Below are 20868 nucleotides of genomic sequence, written 5' to 3' on the forward strand. Positions count from 1 at the left end.
ATCAAATCTAATCATAAATAAAGAAGTTATGGCAATTTTAGCAAAATTTAATAATTTGACCTTGAGAGTCAAGGTCATTCAAAGGTCAAGGTAAAATTCAACTTGCCAGGTACAGTAACCTCATATAGCATGAAAGTATTTGAAGTTTGAAAGCAATAGCCTTGATACTTATGAAGTAAAGTGGATCGAAACACAAAATTTAACCATATATTCAAAGTTACTAAGTCAAAAAAGGGCCATAATTCCGTAAAAATGACAACCAGAGTTATGCAACTTGTCCTTTTACTGTACCCTTATGATAGTTTGTGAGTGTTCCAAGTATGAAAGCAATATCTATGATACTTTAGGGGTAAAGTGGACCAAAACACAAAACTTAACCAAATTTTCAATTTTCTAAGTATAAAGGGCCCATAATTCCGTCCAAATGCCATTCAGAGTTACATAACTTTGCCTGCACAGTCCCCTTATGATAGTTAATAGGTGTTGCAAGTATGAAAGCAATAGCTTTGATACTGTATGAATAAAGTGGACCTAAACACAAAACTTAACCAAATGTTCAATTTTCTAAGTATAAAAAGGGCACATAATTCTGTCAAAATGCCAGTCAGAAATACATTACTTTGCCTGCACAGTCCCCTTATGATAGTTAGTAAGTGTTGCAAGTATGAAAGCAACAGCTTTGATACTTAAGGAATAAAATGGACCTAAACACAAAACTTAACCAAAATTTTCAATTTTCTAAGTATAAAAAGGGCACATAATTCTGTCAAAATGCATGCCAGAGTTATCTAACTTTGCCTGCCCAGTCCCCTCATGATAGTAAGTAAGTGTACCAAGTTTGAATGCAATAGCATTGGTACTTTCTGAGAAAAGTGGACCTAAACGCAAAACTTCACCAAAATTTTCAATTTTCTAAGTATAAAAAGGGCACATAATTCTGTCAAAATGCACGCCAGAGTTATCTAACTTTGCCTGCCCAGTCCCCTCATGAAAGTAAGTAAGTGTACCAAGTTTGAATGCAATAGCATTGATACTCTCTGAGAAAAGTGGACCTAAACGCAAAACTTAACCGGACGCCGACGCCAACGCCGACGCCAAGGTGATGACAATAGCTCATAATTTTTTTTCAAAAAATAGATGAGCTAATAAAGCAAATTCATTGAATTGATATGCCCCACAAAATAAATTAAGTTTACAGATGTTATATATTATATACAATACACAAGAGGGCCATGATGGCCCTGAATCGCTCACCTGACTCATTAAGATCAGATGAAAACTATGACCTCTATTGTCTACACAATGTTTTTCTATGATTTGACCTAGTGACCTAGTTCCTGACTCTAGATGACCACAATACAATCCCAATCCAGATTTCATCAAGATAAACATTCTGACCACAGTTCATAAATATTGGATGAAAACTGTGACCTCTATTGTCAACACAAGGTTTTTCTATTTATTTGACCTAGATTTTTCCCCCAGATGACCCAAATACAATCACACACAGATTTCATCAAGAATTCTGACCAAATTTCATAAAGGTTGGATGAAAACTGTGATCTCTAATGTCTACACAAGGTTTTTCTATTATTTGACCTAGTGACCTAGTTTTTGACCCCAGATGACCCCAATAAAAAATTCCAACCCAGATTTCATCAAGATAAACATTCTGACCAAATTTCATAAAGATTGGATGAAAACTGTGACCTCTATTGTCTACAGAAGGTTGTTCTATTATTTGACCTAGTGACCTTGTTTTTGACCCCAGATGACCCAAATACAATCCCAAACTGGATTTCATCAAGATAAACATTTTGACCAAATTTCATCAAGATTGGATGCAAACTGTGACCTCTACTGTCTACACAAACAAATTGTTGACGGACAGACGCACGGACAAACGCAGGCACGCACAACGGACGCCGGACATCACACGATCACATAAGCTCACCGTGTCACTTCATGACAGGTGACCTAAAAATATGTGTCGGAGATAAACATGAACAGTTGTGGTTAAAATCCCATAGAAACAAGGGCTGTTTGTAAAACATGCATGCCCCCCTATATGGGCTATAAGTTGTAGTAGCAGCCATTGTGTGAATACGTTTTTTGTCACTGTGAATGGTGGTGGTGGTGTAGTAGTAGTAGTAGTAGTAGTAGTAGTAGTAGTAGTAGTAGTAGTAGTAGTAGAAGTAGTATAGTAGTAGTAGTAGTAGTAGTAGTAGTAGTAGTAGTAGTAGTAGTAGAAGTAGCAGTAGCAGAAGCAGTAGCAGAAGCAGTAGCAGCATTACAAGACCAATACTTAAGAATGATCAAATGGGAAAAGGTAACCTAGCACTGGCAGTAAATATGGGGCTCATTTACAGGTCACATTTGGAATCTCTGCTGTAAAATGAGATTTTGAATGAATTAAAGGGAGGCAAATCTGTAATAAAAAGAACATGCATAAACCGTAGTTGTTTCCCTTGTTTGAACCATGCTAAATCCTTACAAGTTTGGAAAGAATTGGATGAAAAAATTTCTCAATTCAAGGGGAGGTAATTCTGTACTTCATGGACCAATAATGCTCATTTTTTGTAGGGTTCGTGTCCTCATTGATATAAAGACACTGTGCAAATTTGGAAAGGATCGGACAAAAAATGTGGAAGATTTTTGAAAGTTTTCACAAAATAGGCAAAAACGAATAAACATGCAAAGTTCAACGAGCTCCTGCGGCCATGTTTTTTGACGAATCAAATTTCTTTGAACAACTTTTTCAGGGGAGCCTTCAAAGGTCATCCCTGTGAAATTTTTTGAAAATCTGATGAGCGGTTTCTGACAAGAAGATTTTTTAAGGTTTTTACCATATATGGTCATGGCGGCCATCTTGGTTATGTGATCAAATTTTTTTTAACAATTCTTTTGTCCCATGACCTAGGGATGCTCCACATGAAATTTAGTTGAAATTGGCTCAATGGTTTAGTAGAAGAAGATGTTTACAAATTGTTTACAGACAGACGGACGCCGGACGCTGAGTGATCACAATAGCTCACCCTGAGCTATCGCTCAGGTGAGCTAATAAAACACACAAAGTTTTATCTATCTTTTTGGGGGTAGCAAAAACACAGATTTCCTCACCGCTAGTAGACTGGGATTGACCTTGGAGAAGTCCGCTGCTGTCACCCCCTCCTTGCATGTGTACACTCTCTCTGGAAACTGTAACGTGGGAAAGGCTTGAATATAGAGACACAAATATTATCTTCCTGCATTATAATGACATCATTTGAAAATTCTTATTGCTAAATATTCTTTCCAATGTTTGTGGGTATCATTTTCATACTCCAAATTAAAAAAAACTGAATTGTAAGAAAGACATCCGTAGATTCTGGGGGCATAAACATTTTGAGTTTGCATAGCACACTCAAACAATTGAAATGCCTCAGTTGGGGTTTACCTCTGGGTTTTTCAGAGACCAGCACATCACCAATCCTTCCTTCTGATTGGAGAATTCAAACTGCCCATAACCAACAGCTATCAAATCCTGAAATAAGACAAAGAATGAATAGGTTTGAGCAATCAGGCTTTGTATTTCTGTTGCTCATTATATTGTTTTTGCATTATACAATAATAAGCATCTAATTATTTTAAAAACAACATTCGACAAACACAAGTAGGAGCAATCAACTTTTTGCAAATCTTTTTTTTCCAGATCATATTTTTTTTAGAAAAGAACTGCAGTTGGTTCACTCCTCTCTCATAAAGCCAACTAATAGTCCATAACCCCATCATATATAAATGGTGATCTCTCATAGGCTATGCTATTATGCTATTAATAAATCATATAAATCACAGATTTCTGTCACTCAGCATAAAGCTTCTTGATAACTCTTTCATAACTGTTTTCTGACTGGTTTGCCAATGTTGAACTGGCATTTGAAATGAAAGCATATAATTAAATGTTTAAATGTGCATTAATTGACATAATTAAAAAGTTTCTTTGTAAATTTGCTTTAGATCTTAATTTTATAAGTAAGTATAGTTCAATCTGACTGGAATCTTAATGACTTTTCAAATAAAACTATTGTCTGTAGTGATCAGAAATTAATGTCGTAGAGTGACTGGATTGTAATAGAACAGACTTTTGTAAACAAGTTATTACTAGCTTAATAATTTTGAGCTCTTTCCTTTAACCTCAGGCAAAACAGTACAATACACATTTAAAAAAAACTCTTCAGAAAATAGTGACCAGGGTCGTAAGAAAATTGTTTTCCATATGACTAAGCATCTGGGAAATCAGGGCTTGATGATATACGTAAAGTGTGGTCCTAAATTAGCCTGTGCATACTGCAAAAGCTAATCAGGGACGACACTTACGCCTAAACTGTTTGTCAAGAGACAGGTCTCCTACCGGGTTGCTCTTGTTCCAGGACAGACAGCTGACGTTCCTGCCCTGTGTGCCCTTGCAGGTGTACGACCAGAGACGGTCAAAGTTGGGTCCCATATCCTGCACCAGCTGCTGTGGTGGAACCACTGTCGTGTCATCTATGTCTGCATAGGTTGTAATATAAACAGTCATCATTTTTGAATTAGCCTGTTTTATGATGGACAATGTAACACATGCATAGTGCTAAAAAAGCAGCACCATTTGTATTTTTAAATCCTTGAAGTGAATAATTGGTAAGTACTTATATAATATATAACAAGAGCACCGCATAACGGGTGCCACGCTCGGCTGCGAAAGCTTGTCAGAATTTTTTTTTTTTTAGAGGTCACAGTGACCTTGACCTTTGACCTAGTGACCCAAAATGGGTGTGGCGTGTAGAACTCATCAAGGTGCATCTACATATGAAGTTTCAAAGTTGTAGGTGGAAGCACTTTGATTTTAGAGCCTATGTAAAAGTTTGATATTAGAGGTCACAGTGACCTTGACCTTTGACCTAGTGACCCAAAAATGGGTATGGTGTGTAGAACTCATCAAGGTGCATCTACATATGAAGTTTCAAAGTTGTAGGTGGAAGCACTTTGATTTTAGAGCCAATGTTAAGGTTTTAGCACGACACCTATGGCGGACGGCGGACGAGCTGGCTATGACAATAGCTCGGGTTTTCTCTGAAAACAGCCTCCCTAAAAATCAAGTTAATTTTGGTGAGCGCCTGATATTCATATTAAATCTGCACATTTTTTGTACCGCCTAATCATGTTAATACATTTATAATAGACATTTTTCTGGGTTGGTAAATGTTAACAGATTTAAGAGTAATTAAAGAGTAATCACTCTCATTGGGTTGCAATATTTACAATACCCTACAACTGCCTATGATACTTATATTTCATATTTACACATTGTTTTGAAAACACAATTGTACACAATGTTGGCAGCAGTATAATGCTTAGAACCTAAGCAAGGATGACCAATTAAATGTCATTGATACTTAAAGGTGCAAGATTGTAAAGGCTTTTTGACATACAAACCACCACTATAACTAGGAAAAATAATATGTTCGCCTCATTTTCTGGGAAAACTGGGCTTAATGCAGGTGCGTAGTGTCATCCCAGATTAGCCTGTGCATTCCACACAGGCTACTCAGGGACAACCCTTTCTGATTTTATTATAATTTTCCTTAAAAGGAAATCTCTTCTTGGCAACAAAATTCTAATTAACATGGAAAGTATCGCCCTAAATTAGTCCTAGAGGTCTGCTACTCTGCGATGACACTTCCCAGGCTAATCTGGGATGTAACTTTACGCTCATGCATTTAGCCAAGTTTCCCCAGAATGCAGATCATTTGTTCTCCTCGTGTTCAAGTAAAGACAAAACAACAGAAGATTGAGAAAACACACCATAAAAGAAATAACGAAGCAGAAGTTTCTTATGTATCTAAATTTGCTTACTATGAGTGACACCGCAACCATTTCTACAAAAATAATGAAACTTATCAAACAAACCATTGGCCTCGTAGACAAGTTAATTACTTTCCATACTATCAACTGCAAAGTTATTCTTAATAATCGTTTCTTCATCAAGTCCTCTTCTTTATTTTTCACATGCTGATCATGTGAAAGTTATGAACATAAATGAACATTATGAACATAAAAATCACATGAGTGTGATATTTATGTTTTAACAACCACTACCAGTAGCAGCAACACCATCAATAACACAAGAATAAAAAGTACATTTTTAATGAAAATTATAAACAATCAAATCTTGGTAAAACAACTAAGAAAAAACGAAAAGAATAACTAAGTTGCAATGCATAAGTTCATAAGGTGCCTTCCTTGCACCCTGAAGGTATTCAAACCCCACTCTAGAATCATTCTCTAGATCTTTCCAGCAATGTTCTGTGAATCATTCTCTAGATCTTTCCAGCAATGTTCTGTGAATCATTCTCTAGATCTTTCCAGCAATGTTCTGTGAAAGACGAGCTTCATGCATGTGTCTAAAGTGTTATGCCAGATTAGCATGTGCTGTCTGCACAGGCTTATAAAGGACAACACTTTTCGGTAGAATGCATTTTCATTTACAAGAGGCTTTCTTTAAACGAAAAATTCCATTAAAGCACAAAAATGTTGTCCCTTATTTACCTGCACAGTTCACACAGGATAATCTGGAATGGCAATTAAGGCACATGCATTTAGCCCAGTTTTCCTAGCATGTGGCTATTTCCAACGAAACAAAGTAGAGGCTCACCATAGCAAAAGAACTTAAGAAGGTTCTCAGAGAGCCTGAGGCTTTCTTCATTGGCAATAGCTTTTAAACAAGCTAATTCTTCAAACTTATTTCCCCCACCAAATACATTGTTTTATGAATGGGTGCAAAGCCCTTGATAAACTGTATAATCCTAAAAAATAATTGAGTGTAGAGTAATTGTTTTCATGCATTACAATTCTCCTTATGATATCTCTACACCAATAAAGTTTCATGTTGACATCTTGTAGCGTATCTGAGATATAGCCATGAAAAGTTACATCATACTAAAACAACAAAGGGTAATAACTTTCATTTAATAAAGTGTACAGTTATGGTTCTTTTTTGCATTACAATTCTACTCATTGATATCTATACACCCATGAAGTTTCATGTTGAAATCTTTTATGGTATCTGAGATATAGCACAAACAACAGCACCGCATAACGGGTGCCACGCTCGGCTACTGGTGCAGTTTTGTATAAATGAAAGATTGTCAGGTTGTTTTTTTTTTAGAGGTCACAGTGACCTTAACCTTTGACCTAGTGACCCCAAAATGGGTGTGGCGTGTAGAACTCATCAAGGTGCATCTACATATAAAGATTTTAGAGCCAATGTTAAGGCACAACACGGACGACACGACACGACGAGCTGGCTATAACAATACCTCGGGGTTTCTCAGAAAACGCCGAGCTAAAAAATTACATTATACAAAAAAACAAGGGCACTAACTCTTAGTTAAGAAAGTGTAGGGCTATTGTTCTTGTGCAGGGCACTTTTCCTCATTGATATCTATACACCCATGAAGTTTCATGTAGAAATCTTATATAGTTTCTAAGAAATAGTCCTTAAAAATTTGGTTACAGACGGACGGACAAACTGACAACGCCAGTTTCTATATCCCTCCCCCTTTGGCAGGGGATAATAAATAGTTCTTTGATTTCAAATCCAAACCAGAAAAGAAATGCTCTACATATTTTCCAAACAGACACTGCTAAAACAGAATGTCATCAACAAACAACAAGGTTTATAGTTTTTTTAAATGTAGGTTATTCAACTATTTTTTAGAACAAATTGCATTCCATATGAAGAATATAAATAGGAAAGTACTGCTTATATTAAAGGGACTTGTTCACAGATTTCTGAATGTTTTGAATTTTGTAATTAGAAGCTTTAAATTGATAAATGTAAACGTTAGAACTAAAAAGATCCAGCATAAAACAAGACAAAAATTAAAGTGCAAAAAATTATATCCAAACCTGGGCTCGAACCACTGATCCTTTGAGTAAAAGTCTGACACTTAAACCACTCAGCTATCTGTTTTGATACACATCTTATGCAATTTTTACTTCATATACACAATCCAGGTAGTGTCACAAAATATAACGATAACAACAGAACTCTTCAAATTATTCAATCGTTTTGCGTTTGTAATGCTTAATAATTTTCAGGTTTTTAAATCGTCAAAAGATGAATATAATGGATATTGTATAGTATGTTAAATGTTCAGTATTACTGTTTCCTCACAAATAATATAACTACAATGAAAAAATGCAAATCTGATATCATTTTTTTCAAATTTATTAATTTACCAAACTGTGAACAGGTCCCTTTAAGTGTTCCAAACACAAATGAATGACATTTGGATTATGTAACTGTTTGAGAACACATTTAGGTTGGAAATTGTTTGCAAATAGATGACCACCTTGTTTTTGTCAATATTGTACAGACTGTGACTTGAGAAAGTGAAACCAAACAGTGATGCTAGGAGAGATTGTGGTTATCATTACCAGCTTGCTGGGAACCAGTGTCACTAACACGACTTCCTGTACGGAACCAGAAAGACTTTTACATACAGGAAACAGGTTTATGTCCATTAAAAAGTTAGTGGAAATTAAACAAAATTTCACAGAAATAAATATTATCATTAGTTTTTGTTAAATTCAATTACTGCAATAAAAGGTTTAGACTCGCTCTCAAAAAACAAGGCTTTATGCATGTGGCTTATCAGAGTAGACACTTATTGTCTTAACTGAATTTTCGGTTAGAATAGACTTTCTTTCAGAGGAAAATACAATTAAAGCCCAATATGTCATCCCAGTTAAGCCTGTGCAGATTATATAATATACAAGCTAATCTAGAATGACACTTTTAGCACATGCATTTAGCCCCATTTTCCCAGATTGCTGCTCGACTGCAATTAGAATGACTGTACTATCTGAGAAAGTCTTTGATTTCAATTGTGCTGTGTACCTTTAATGATGTTGAAACCTCTGTAAAGAGCCTGCTTGGCCTGGTAGGTGTTGAGATTTATCACTCTCTCCATGATAAACAGGTCCGACTTGAATTTCTCACTCTGACAATGAAAACATGAAATAGTAAATAACTATTTACAGTTTAAGGTACATCATTTTGCCTTTCAAATAGTACTCTTATGAACCCATGATATTAGATCTTAGTCTACCATTTGTAATATTCATAAAAAGTACACAATGATAGTTAATGCAACAAACTAAAATGAAGGCTATACTTCAAAGGTTTTAGAGGGACCTTTTCACGTTTTGGTAAATTGAAAAACTTGAAAAAAAATGGTTTCAGATTGGCAAATTTTCGTTGTAGTTATGATATTTATGAGGAAACATTAATGCTGAACATTTACCAAGCTCTAAAATTTCCATTATATGCATAATTTGAAGATATAATAACATGAACATTATAAAGCGTTAAAAACAAAAAAACATTTGAATAATATGAAGAGTTCTGTTATAATCGTTATATTTTGTGACACTACTTATGCTTATATAATGTGCAAAATACACCACTCACTGTATGAGCACGGATGGCCCAGTGATGTAGGTGCTATACACTATAACTCCAAGGGTCAGTGGTTCGAGCCCAGTTGAACATTACTTTTATTTCTTCCTTTAATTTTATTCTTGTTTTTTTACCAGAGCTATTAAGTTCCAATTAGTTTACATTTATCAATTTAAAGCCATTAAATGACAAATGTCAATACATGCCAAAATCTGTGAAAATGTCTATTTTAGGTTTCATGACTAAGTTTGAGAGAATGAAGATTAAAGGGATAACTATACGTGAAAATCCTTTCCTGCATATTCACACTTTATTGTGATGATGAACTTCAATTTTCAACATGTTAATAACATTTTATGCAGACAGACTGAAAGACTGACAAACCGACAGAATGACAACAACATATCTGCGCCCTGTAATGACATTATGCATGTGCATAAAGTGTTATCCAAGATTAGCCAATTCAGTTCCCACAGGTAAATAAGAAATTACTCTTTCCAGTTTCGTGGTATTTTTTATTTAAAGAAAGTCTCTTCTTAGCAAAATATCCTGATTAAGCTGAATGTGTTGCCCTAATTACAGTCCCCACAGGCTAATCTGGGACAACACTTTACACACATGCATTAAGCCCAGATTTCCCAGAATGAGGCTCATTTGTTTGAAAACCATCCATAATCAACTAAATTACTAGCTGCTGACCTGTAAGATGACGTTCTCATCTATCTGTGAGGACTCACTGGTCGGCATGGACGACACTCCAGTCTCGCGACTCGCTACCACACTCTCAGAGCCCGCAAACGAGGAAGCAAATGTGGCTCTACTGTCTGAATGGAAATAATGATTACATTGACCTAGGACTGAATACAAATCTATGATAACTGATACTAAATAACATTTATTTTAATCATTACAAAATTCAGTCACTTTTTTCATTTTAAATTGCTTCATAACCATGACCAGTATATTGTTCTTATTTTAATACAAAATAAATAATTATTCCTTAAAAAAAATTCTTCACAAATAAAAAGTTGAGTGTTATAGTCATTCAATCTTAACAGAGTTTTCCTTAAAATTTTATCAACATTTGTGAGAACATTGAACTGTCCAGTATCTACAATCAACAAAATGATGATATCACCTATGTCATTCAAAACTGGGCCTATGCCATATGCAGCCATTGTAGCTCTAGACCAGACTGCGAAATCATGAGTCTGGTCAGAAGTTACACTGGCCACTATGAAGTCACGTAAGGTTGTGTGGTCTCAATAGCGGACAGGGGAGCTCCTGACCAGACCACGCAGATAAGCAGGCTTGGCTACCATGGCAGCAAATGGCGTAAAATCCATTTTGGCATGAGGCGGGTCATATTGAAAGGGTATACATCAAATACTGTTCATAGTCCTTCTCCTTATGTTAAATGCTGGGTGTTAATAAAAACATTACAAGTCAAACATGATATTGCCAGAAAGACACATGCATTAAATATTTTCCACCTCAACCAACAAGTATTCAATGAACTGCACGTATTTTTAATACAGCAAAACAGTTTGGAAACATAGAATATAGAAGGGATTAATAAGCAATAACATGGTAATACGTCATGGCTTTTATATATCCAAAGCTGAATGTTTCACACAACTGTACAACCACGTCACCAATTGCACAAGTCAAACTAGTTGATCCAGCACCATACATTGTACTTTGAATGACTGACAGAAACACAGCAAGAAAAGATGATTGTACAAAACTGAAGGAAATATGAAGGGAAAATAACTGAATAAAAATAAAGGGAAGATGATTGAATTCAAACAAAGGGACACAAATTTAACACAAATGAAGGAATGATATAAATAAGCCTTCATATAGCGACATCAGTATTTATCACACATTCAACATGTCAATCACACCAATAAAGTAGTGCTTACTACATACCTTTTACTTTAACTGGTAAAATATTACATAAATATATAAATAACTAATAAAATCGCAGAGAAGGCAAATATTCTGAAGGATTAAAATTTAAATAGAACAACATTACTGACAAACAACTGACATTTTTATTATTAGAATTATTAGCCTTTTACCTTCAAAATATATAAATTATCAACATAAGAACAAAACACTCATTGTTGTACTAATTACCATTTTGAGGCATGCATTTTCAATCAAAAAAGAAGACAAACCTACATTTCATCTAATTTTGGAGAAATAAGATGATTGAAAAAGAAAGAGAAAAATAATGAAGACAAGTGTTATATGAAAGTAAAGGGTGAAGTAATTGTTGTTACTAGAAACACATTAAATAATGCATTTTTAAATGGTTCCTTCTTAATTAATAATGTTGTGATTATCCCAATGATTTTTTTCCTTCTTTGGACGAGTCCGGTAAACCGAACCGTTCCCAATGACCTACGGACCCGATCCCAAAATTAACCGGACCTGTCCCAATTTCCAAAAAAAATATAAAAATCTCAATCAAATTCGAGTAAACAATCCCTGAAAGTGCCGACATGACGTATTTTGAGACCGTTTTAACTTGCAGCCGATTTGACTACTCAATCATTGACTGGTTTAAACATTTAATGTAACATTCATACATTAAATATGTGTATTTTATTGCGAAATATAAACCCGTTTGAATTTTCTTACGCTTCAGGCAATATTTGACATGAGTCACAATAGTAAGTATTACACAAAGAAATTAAAGCCTAATGAAGTCAAAAGCAAATCGTTAAGCGATTTTGGCTCCGTAAAAAGTTTGTCTTCTGTTTAGTCCACCTATTCCTCTCGGTGCACTGCAACAAAAATTGTCGAAGATGACAGTAGCCAAATGCAGATTGACGACGAACATGAGGAAGCTATTCGTACAAGTCCTACGATACTTGAAACTGTTGATGATTAAATCTATAAAAACAGAGAACTCTGTCTGTAGCAATCTGTGTTCCGATAGCATGTTGTTGTTTGTGCAAGACTGTGAATACAAGTTTATGTTGCTTTCCTGTTATCATTTAAAGCTGACAAAAGTTAAACAAAGTCATTAAAATACCATTCTTCAATTGGTACAATTCACAACTTGATTTTTCCCAATTGGAAGATTTCGCGACTTGTTTTTTTCCCAATATTGAAATTTCACGACGCGAAAAATTCCCAATGGCATTAGTACCGGACCTGTTCCCAAATGGGTGAAAAATAACTGTATCCTCTCTCAAATTGCCCCATCACCGTTCTGTGTTCTGAGAAAAAAACTTGTAACAATACAGGGCTTGTTGTCTTCTCAATAATTGAGGCTCTTTCACGATGTCATGCCTCCGTTAAATTCATAGAAATCATGCAGATTTACCATCTATGAAATTACACCCCTAAAATAAAAAAACACAATTATTTTAGATATCCAAAACAAAGAGAATAATGACCCCAGCCCCAAGAGATACAAAAGCCCAGCATTTTGCAGACCTAAACAGACAGTCCCACACAGACACAACCCAACTACTTACCCACACGCACTGAGGCAGCGCTCTTTTCCCGTACCACTGCCCCGCCTGGCCCCGTATCCGTCCCCTCATCAACTTTCTCCACCTCCCCTTCCTTCGGGCTCCCGGGCCGAGATATCGTACCCTCCTCATCATCATCTTCTGACCGTACTGTTGAACACCCATCCATATGTATATAACAGCATTAATAGTTGTTTTAGTCTCCCTCTGGGCTAATGGGGTCAAATGCATGTGCATAAAGTGTTATCCAAGTTATGCCTGTGCAGTCCGCAAAGCCTGATAAAAGACATGCCTTTCTTATTTTACGGAATTTTTCATTTGAAGAAAGTCTCTTGCAGAAAAGCATTTTCCCTGACTAGCCTATGCGTACAAGCTAACATGACACAACACTATACTCATATACAATAAGCACCGCTATTTTTAGGGTAAAGCTCTGTTACACTTTTTGATCATTTGACTCAAATGCTAGTTTTTTTGTGTGTGTAAAATATATGTTTCCAAACAATATTTAAGTAGTTTACAGTGAAGCAGAAAGCATTAAAAGGTATGTAGAACAGTCGCTCTTTTTACAACTTGGAAAATGAGACCAATTTTGGCTTTGTCCTGAAACTTTAAGGGAGTTTATATGATTTAAATGTCATTTCTTCTATCTTGATATCTTTAACCAGCATATGAATATTAAAGAAGAATGTTATATGTACTTAATGTACAATCTATATATGGCACCAGTCATCAATCATTGTTTACAGCAATGAAATGTAAAACGATCAACTTAATACCAATACTGACACTACTCTTATGTGTTGCAGAACCAAATTTGAGTCTATGGGTCATATGAAGAATCTGCACACAACAAGGGAGTTTTCCCAACAATGGACATACTATGGGGTTTTCCCAACAGTGGACATGTCTGCTATACACAAGAATTTGCTTATTTCCTAGTCCTATGTCTTCTGAACTTTAATTCTAGTTTTTTATTCACCAGCATTGTATGTTTTGAAAAACACTAAAAAGATCTTATATACTGGCTTTAAATTGGAAGAAACACAACCAATTCCTATTCCGAGAAAACCGTATAAGCATTTAGAAAATATTACCATAACATTGTATTTGAAAAAATTTCTTCCATTACCAAAACTAAGTATAGTTATGTTGACTATTCTTCAAGATGAGTTACCTTTATTGGCCTTGTCAAGGAGCTCAAATGTGTCAAACATATCCCATGTGTTAGCATTGACACCCATTTCCTGAAATTGCAAAATATAGTATGAGCAAACATGAGTTAATGATTCTATTGAAACTCTATGTATACAATATTATAACTATTTAAAATATGGAATAATATAGGAGTATATGTTTGTTTCAAGTTAACTATTTATTAATATTATTCACAGCAAAGTGATCTGTAATTTATCTCCTAGAATCATTTGCATCATAACAAGATTTAAATCAGCATACTAACATAACTGATGTGTCATTCATTTATAATTACAGTTTTTAAGACTGCTGCACGATTCACACAAAGATTTATGAATCAATGTTAAGTAAGTGACACTAAATACTATCAAACTGTTAAATAAAGGATAACTATGCCATTCAAAATTAAATCAAAGGTCAAGAACAGTGATAAATTTAACCTCATTCTGGGCAAACTGTGCTTACTGCATGTGCAAAAAGTGTCATCCCAGATTAGAGGGTGCAGTCTTCACAGGCTTATCAGGAATGATACTTTCCACCTACACAGGATTTTTGTTTAGAAGAGACCGTCTTTAAACGAAACATTCCTTAAAAGGGGAAAGTGCCATCCCTGATTAGCCTGTGCAGACAGCACAGGCTAATCTTGGACTACACTTTACGCAAATGATTGAAGCCCGGTTGTGGTAGAGGCAGGCTCAAAAACCTATTGTGTTCTTATTGGAATGCAAGCAGTAATCTCCCTTGTCAATGATACTGAAAGCACCTTAACAGGGGAGGTAAATGTGCAATAGCCAAGTCAAAGGCATGACTTCCATTCCGTTTGCGGAACTTTATATATATATAGAGAATATTATGTGTGTTTGGGATAAAGATCAAGTTTATCATGCCAGGCTTAAAACCGATTTACCGCGAGGCTTGCTAAGCGCTAACATGATTCGTGCCTGGCATGATAAACTTGATCTTTATCCCAAACTCACATAATATTCTTTTTGTCCTGTTATTTCCTTCCTATTTTCGATTAATAATTGTCAAATATTGCATTTTTTGATGATTTTTTTCTCTGTTGTTGACAAAAACAGATTTTTCAATTTTCGGAAAAACCCAAATCTGATCTAAAAATAGCGATAGTATAAAGCTCATGTTTATACGTTCGTTGTAATACTATAGATTTTCATCTGGTAATAGGAGTAAACTGGCTATCGCCTCTGTCTAAATACTGTTCATATATATTGCCTCATATTTTACTGCTTGTGTCTTTTGGATAGAGAAAAAATAGCGTGTTTAAACTTGAAATTGGGGAAAATGAAACATTATAAATAGGATTATAAATAACAGTATTCCAATTGTTTATAAGTGCATGGTTAACTGCATTTTAAATTAAAATTATAAAGTTCTATGGAATAAAATCTCTGTAAACTAGACTCCACAGGCCCATTGTTTAGTTTATAAGAACAGTTTGCACATTTTTTAGGGAAATTTTGGTAAGTTTTTTGGGGGAAAAAATGTAGTTTTTTCCTTTGGGAAAAAGCCTGTAAGAGGCTGTAAGTTTGGGCAAAAAAAACACTGTTATATTGAAACAATTAAGTCATGAACACGTACAGTGTAACCGATTTTGCTAGTCTGCACCAGTTTGCACTTCTGTGGCTCATTGAAAGTGTTCATGCCTCGTTCTGCGTAACTGTCGTTTCCCTGTTTGTTTTTCACAAGCTGAAAATAAAGCATTCATAAGCTATGTTAAGCCTTAGAATCATACACACTCATGTTTAGTTCACATGGGGACTAATATTGTATAGCAAAACCTCACTTTAACGGTTAGTTGTCTTAATAAAAGTAATCTAAATAGGGAGTAGATGATTGTATTATGGAGTAAGAGTAGGTCACTAAGAAAACATTCATCTTTGTATTTATAATCTGAGTGATAATAATAAATTGAGTATACAATTTAAGTTTGTGGGATTAAACAAGAACTTCATGCAAGCAAGTTACTGAAAACTGATTTATAAATAAAAAGGCTGTAGAAATAATTTTAAAAAACTCACTAGTTATGTGGCTGAGTGAGGAGTAAACTCAGAAACCCAGGATAGACCGTTATTCATAGTTCTGAGAAAACTGTGTTGAATGCATGTTTGTTTAGTGTTTCTAGGATTAGCCTGTGTAGTCTTCGCAGGCTAATCAGGGATAACACTTCTTGTCTAAAGCGGATTTTCCCTAAGAAGAGACTTCTTTTAAACAAAAATACCATAAATCAGAAAGCGTCATGTCAGGTTAGCCCGTATGGACTGCACATGCTTATCTGGGACGACACTATACAAACATGTTTTTAGTCCCCTTTTCCCATAACAACGACTCATTCAAACAACAAAGCAGCTCACTTCCTTATAAGCCTCATTCTTCTTCTGTACTGTGGCTGCCTCATCTGTCTCCAGGGATACACAGATCCCCGGCATGTCTAGCAGCCATATTGTCTCCGTCTCGGTCAACTGCAGGTCCACTATCTTCTCCAGATCGCCTTCATTCAGATCCTCCTTTACGTCTTCATGTTTACGACGAATCTCTGAAATGTTGAGGCAAATTTTAATCAATGGTAAAAATGTAATAGATTTTTTAGGAATTATTTTGGGCTAAAATTTTGGCCCTCATGGCCAATTAAATATTAAGGCCAAGTACTTATTTGCAAGTGACTGGCCAGTAAATTGGTATTTGAGCTGTAATAGTAATTTTCCAGACGCTATGGCCAGTACTGACTTGGGACTTTTGCGAGAGACTGTTGTTGTTATGTTGGTAAGAAGTATGCCGTTACTAAAAAAAAACGTTTGTGTCAGATACAAATGATTTGTTTTGTAGATGACATATGAGCCTTGATTTGGGAAATTGTGGCTTCATGTGTGAGACTTAAGTGTCGTCCCAAACTGCTGATTAATCAGTGACGACACTTTCTGCTTTAAAGGTTGTTTTATTTATTTAAAGGAAAACTCTTCTAAGCTTCTTCTCTTCTAAATATCCAGTTTAGGCGGAGAGTGTTGTCCCTGATAAGCTTAAGTGGACTGCACAGGCTTATCTTGGACCTCACTAAATGCACATGAATTATGTCCTAAAATAATGCCTGTACCTCCCCATGCACTGGTCGGTTCATGTGATTGGTCTGTGTCTTCTGGCTCTGCCATCGATTCCCCCGCAGTATCGTACGACTGGCTGAACACTGACCTACACACAGAACATAATTATGGTTGCTAAAATAAATACAAATAAGGTAAAACTGATAGTGTCTCACTCATAAAACTGTTACAAAGTTCCTTTCGATCTTTTGTAAAACTGGCGCAAAAATACAATAACTAATTTTTGTCTTGAATTTGCAGTAAATGCAAATGCAAAACAAAGATCCAAAATCAATCATGTCTTTTTTTATGAGTAAAAATGTTAAAATGAGACGGTGATTTAAATTGAGAATTTTGTAGTTAAAAAACAGGGACTTTGCCCATCCTAGGATTTCTGTACCTACCTCGTGAAAGGCCCACCACCAAAAGCACTTGCTGTCACAGTTCCAGTGTTGTATATGGAGGTTTGAGACATCAGATCTGTTGGCTGGAATAGGAATTAACAAGAGCTGTGTTTGTGAAACACATTGCCCCCTACCGCTCTTTGAACCCCTAGCTATTTTAGAGAAAAGTGTAATGTCCAAGGTCTTTAACTTTGTCAAAAATCAATGGACCAGAACGAAACTCAAACTTGATCTGAAAGTAATGTAGGTAGACTTAAACACCAAAAAATCAGGTAAATATTGGCAAGCGTTTATTAAAAACAATCTGAAAAACTGTTATTCTTAAGAATAAATTTCAAGTCCAGGGCCTGTTACTTCGACCAGCCTATCTCGCCGAAGATCAATGGACCATTTAACCAGCAGATAGACTAGTCCAACTAATATATTCCATCCTACTGGGTAGCATAAAAAACATTATTTCATCCCATTTTGATTTTTTTTATAAAAATATGATTTAACAAATGTGTGACTGTTTCTGGTACCCATATAATGAGGAATTATGATTCAATAGCTATAACATTTAATGGGGTACAATACCTGGGCTCTCAATCTGTCTGAATTGTTTACAGCCAAAATAAGACTGCTCACACAAGTTAAAAGAAGTGTGTTGTTGTTTTTTTGCAAACAATGAAAAAAAATCCTCAGATATTATCATAACAACAATAACTTGCACATTTTCAATCTATCAATCAATCAATCATTTATCTGAACAGTTTGACTTTCCAATAGAATGATAATAATTCCCTTGCAGGTGGAATATCTGGATTATCTTACGAAGCAAGCTATTTCAAGTTAAAACAAGAGCACCGCATAACGGATGCCACGCTCGGCTGCGAAAGCTTCTCAGAATTTATTTTTTTTAGAGGTCACAGTGAACTTGACCTTTGACCTAGTGACCCAAAATGGGTGTGGCGTGTAGAACTCATCAAGGTGCATCTACATATGAAGTTTCAAAGTTGTAGGTGGAAGCACTTTGATTTTAGAGGCAATGTTATGGTTTTTGTTAAAGTTTTAAATTAAAGGTCACAGTGACCTTGACATTTGACCTAGTGACCCAAAAATGGGTGTGGCATGTACAACTCATCAAGGTGCAACTACATATGAAGTTTCAAATTTGTAGGTGGAAGCACTTTGATTTTAGAGCCTATATTAAAGTTTGATATTAGAGGTCACAGTGACATTGACCTTTGACCTAGTGACCTAAAAATGGGTGTGGCGTGTAGAACTCATCAAGGTGCATCTACATATGAAGTTTCAAAGTTGTAGGTGGAAGCACTTTGATTTTAGAGGCAATGTTATGGTTTTTGTTAAAGTTTTAAATTAAAGGTCACAGTGACCTTGACATTTGACCTAGTGACCCAAAAATGGGTGTGGCATGTAGAACTCATCAAGGTGCAACTACATATGAAGTTTCAAATTTGTAGGTGGAAGCACTTTGATTTTAGAGCCTATATTAAAGTTTGATATTAGAGGTCACAGTGACATTGACCTTTGACCTAAAAATGGGTGTGGCGTGTAGAACTCATCAAGGTGCATCTACATATGAAGTTCAAATTTGTAGGTGGAAGCACTTTGATTTTAGAGCCAATGTTAAGGTTTTAGCACGACACCTACGGCGGATGGCGGACGAGCTGGCCATGACAATAGCTCAGGTTTTCTCGGAAAACAGCCTCACTAACAAAAGAGAATATCATCCAGCCATGGGCTGTGAAAAGAATCCCCCTAGACAAAGAGAAAGCAATAAGGGCCTTATATGGCGAAGACTGCCCTAATTAATCTCTGGTTAGAATATAGTTAAATGTTTGCATACTGTGCCACCAGAGCTGTCCCCTAGCAGGTTACTCTTGTTCTGCTTCACCAAGGTCGGGTCAATGAGATACAGTGGTAGTGGCGTCACATCATTGCCACTCTCATCAAATATCTGTGAAACATCAAAAATGAACAATTTATTAAATACATTAACCAGGTACCAATGAGTGATAGCATATATGCTTCCATAGTTGAAGGTACAGATTTCAGTTTGCTGTTAGATTAGACGGATAAGGTAAAATTTTGAAGTTAATTTTGTAATTATGGGTGTGATACTGAAACAATTAGATGCAGTGCATTGTTATCAATAAAATAGTGTCATAATGTTTTAAATTTTAGCTACAGAGAACATAAATGAGGCTTGTTCTGGGAATACCGGTTTCATGCATGCGCGTAAAGTCTGCAAAGGTTAATCAGGGATGAAGCTTGCTGCCTACACTGATATTTTGCTAAGAAGAGACTTTCTTTAAATGATAATACCATAAAAGTGGAAAGTTTGGGCCCGCACAGGCTTATGTGGAATGACACTTTAAGAACATGCATTAAGCCCCTATTTTCCATCATGATGCTCAAATTATGCAGTCAAGCATCTGATTAATTATGAACAGCGTGAAAGATGTAAGACAACCAGTAACGCAATATAAATCATTACTAGTTACCTGCACAGGAGGTTTAGCTGGTTTTCCAGCATCAGGTGCATTTGCCAAGCTTCTGGTCTTGCTTGCAGAAGAAAGGACAGTGACCCTAGAGCTCCCATATTGAGTGCCTCGCACTGACGCTCCATATTTACTCTTCGTGGCTCCATGACTCTTCTTAGAGGTTGTGCTGGCTCCAGTGTTCCTGGAAAAACAACTTACAATATAAATCATTGTGACTTGTGTTAATTATAATATCTATTTTCGCCCGCCTCTATGGGAAATGGGGTCAGATCCCTTCCAGAGTAAAATGTGTACAATAAAAAACACTTAACAAGGACATTTAACAAACATTTTTTAATTCACTTAAAATAATTTGTGAAAAACTAGTAAAAATATGTAAAGAACTACATGAAAAAAGTTGCCTATTTCCATTCAGAAACAATAAATATTACAAGCACATGTGCATAATAATTAAACTTAGCAACAAATCAGAAGGGCCGGAACAATTAGAAACATTGTACATGATACAGATTACTATGGACAACTAAATCTAGGCAGTAATTTGTCAAAATATTGCCAGATAATTTACAGTTGTTGTTTTTATGTCCAAGAATAAATATTTAACTTAAGATTGGGACAATGTTTTAAAATCTTTTCATTTAAAAATCCAAGGTGAAATCATTAAGAGGAATGGATCCATTGATATGCATG

At 35.6% G+C, this 20868-nt stretch overlaps 1 protein-coding gene across 2 annotated transcripts in view; it reads right to left on the reverse strand.

Annotated features, from left to right (window-relative positions):
- The window catches only part of LOC127850206 (dynein axonemal intermediate chain 4-like), a 37452-nt gene that overhangs the window by 11245 nt on the left and 5339 nt on the right, over positions 1-20868 (reverse strand). The window contains exons 2-15 of one of the 2 annotated variants that reach the window (XM_052383067.1): positions 20179-20359; positions 19521-19631; positions 17672-17754; positions 17282-17376; positions 16545-16726; positions 15772-15879; positions 14153-14222; positions 12979-13125; positions 10184-10308; positions 8924-9026; positions 8461-8496; positions 4391-4530; positions 3437-3523; positions 3121-3198 (exon numbers count right to left, since the gene is read on the reverse strand). In XM_052383067.1, coding sequence (XP_052239027.1) covers positions 3121-3198; positions 3437-3523; positions 4391-4530; positions 8461-8496; positions 8924-9026; positions 10184-10308; positions 12979-13125; positions 14153-14222; positions 15772-15879; positions 16545-16726; positions 17282-17376; positions 17672-17754; positions 19521-19631; positions 20179-20359 — 1546 coding nt within the window. The remainder of the gene's footprint in view (positions 1-3120; positions 3199-3436; positions 3524-4390; positions 4531-8460; positions 8497-8923; positions 9027-10183; positions 10309-12978; positions 13126-14152; positions 14223-15771; positions 15880-16544; positions 16727-17281; positions 17377-17671; positions 17755-19520; positions 19632-20178; positions 20360-20868) is intronic. The other variant, XM_052383068.1, reaches the window with a different exon arrangement.

Source organism: Dreissena polymorpha, chromosome 11 (genome assembly GCF_020536995.1).
Source record: "Dreissena polymorpha isolate Duluth1 chromosome 11, UMN_Dpol_1.0, whole genome shotgun sequence".
Taxonomy (NCBI): Eukaryota; Metazoa; Mollusca; class Bivalvia; order Myida; family Dreissenidae; genus Dreissena; species Dreissena polymorpha.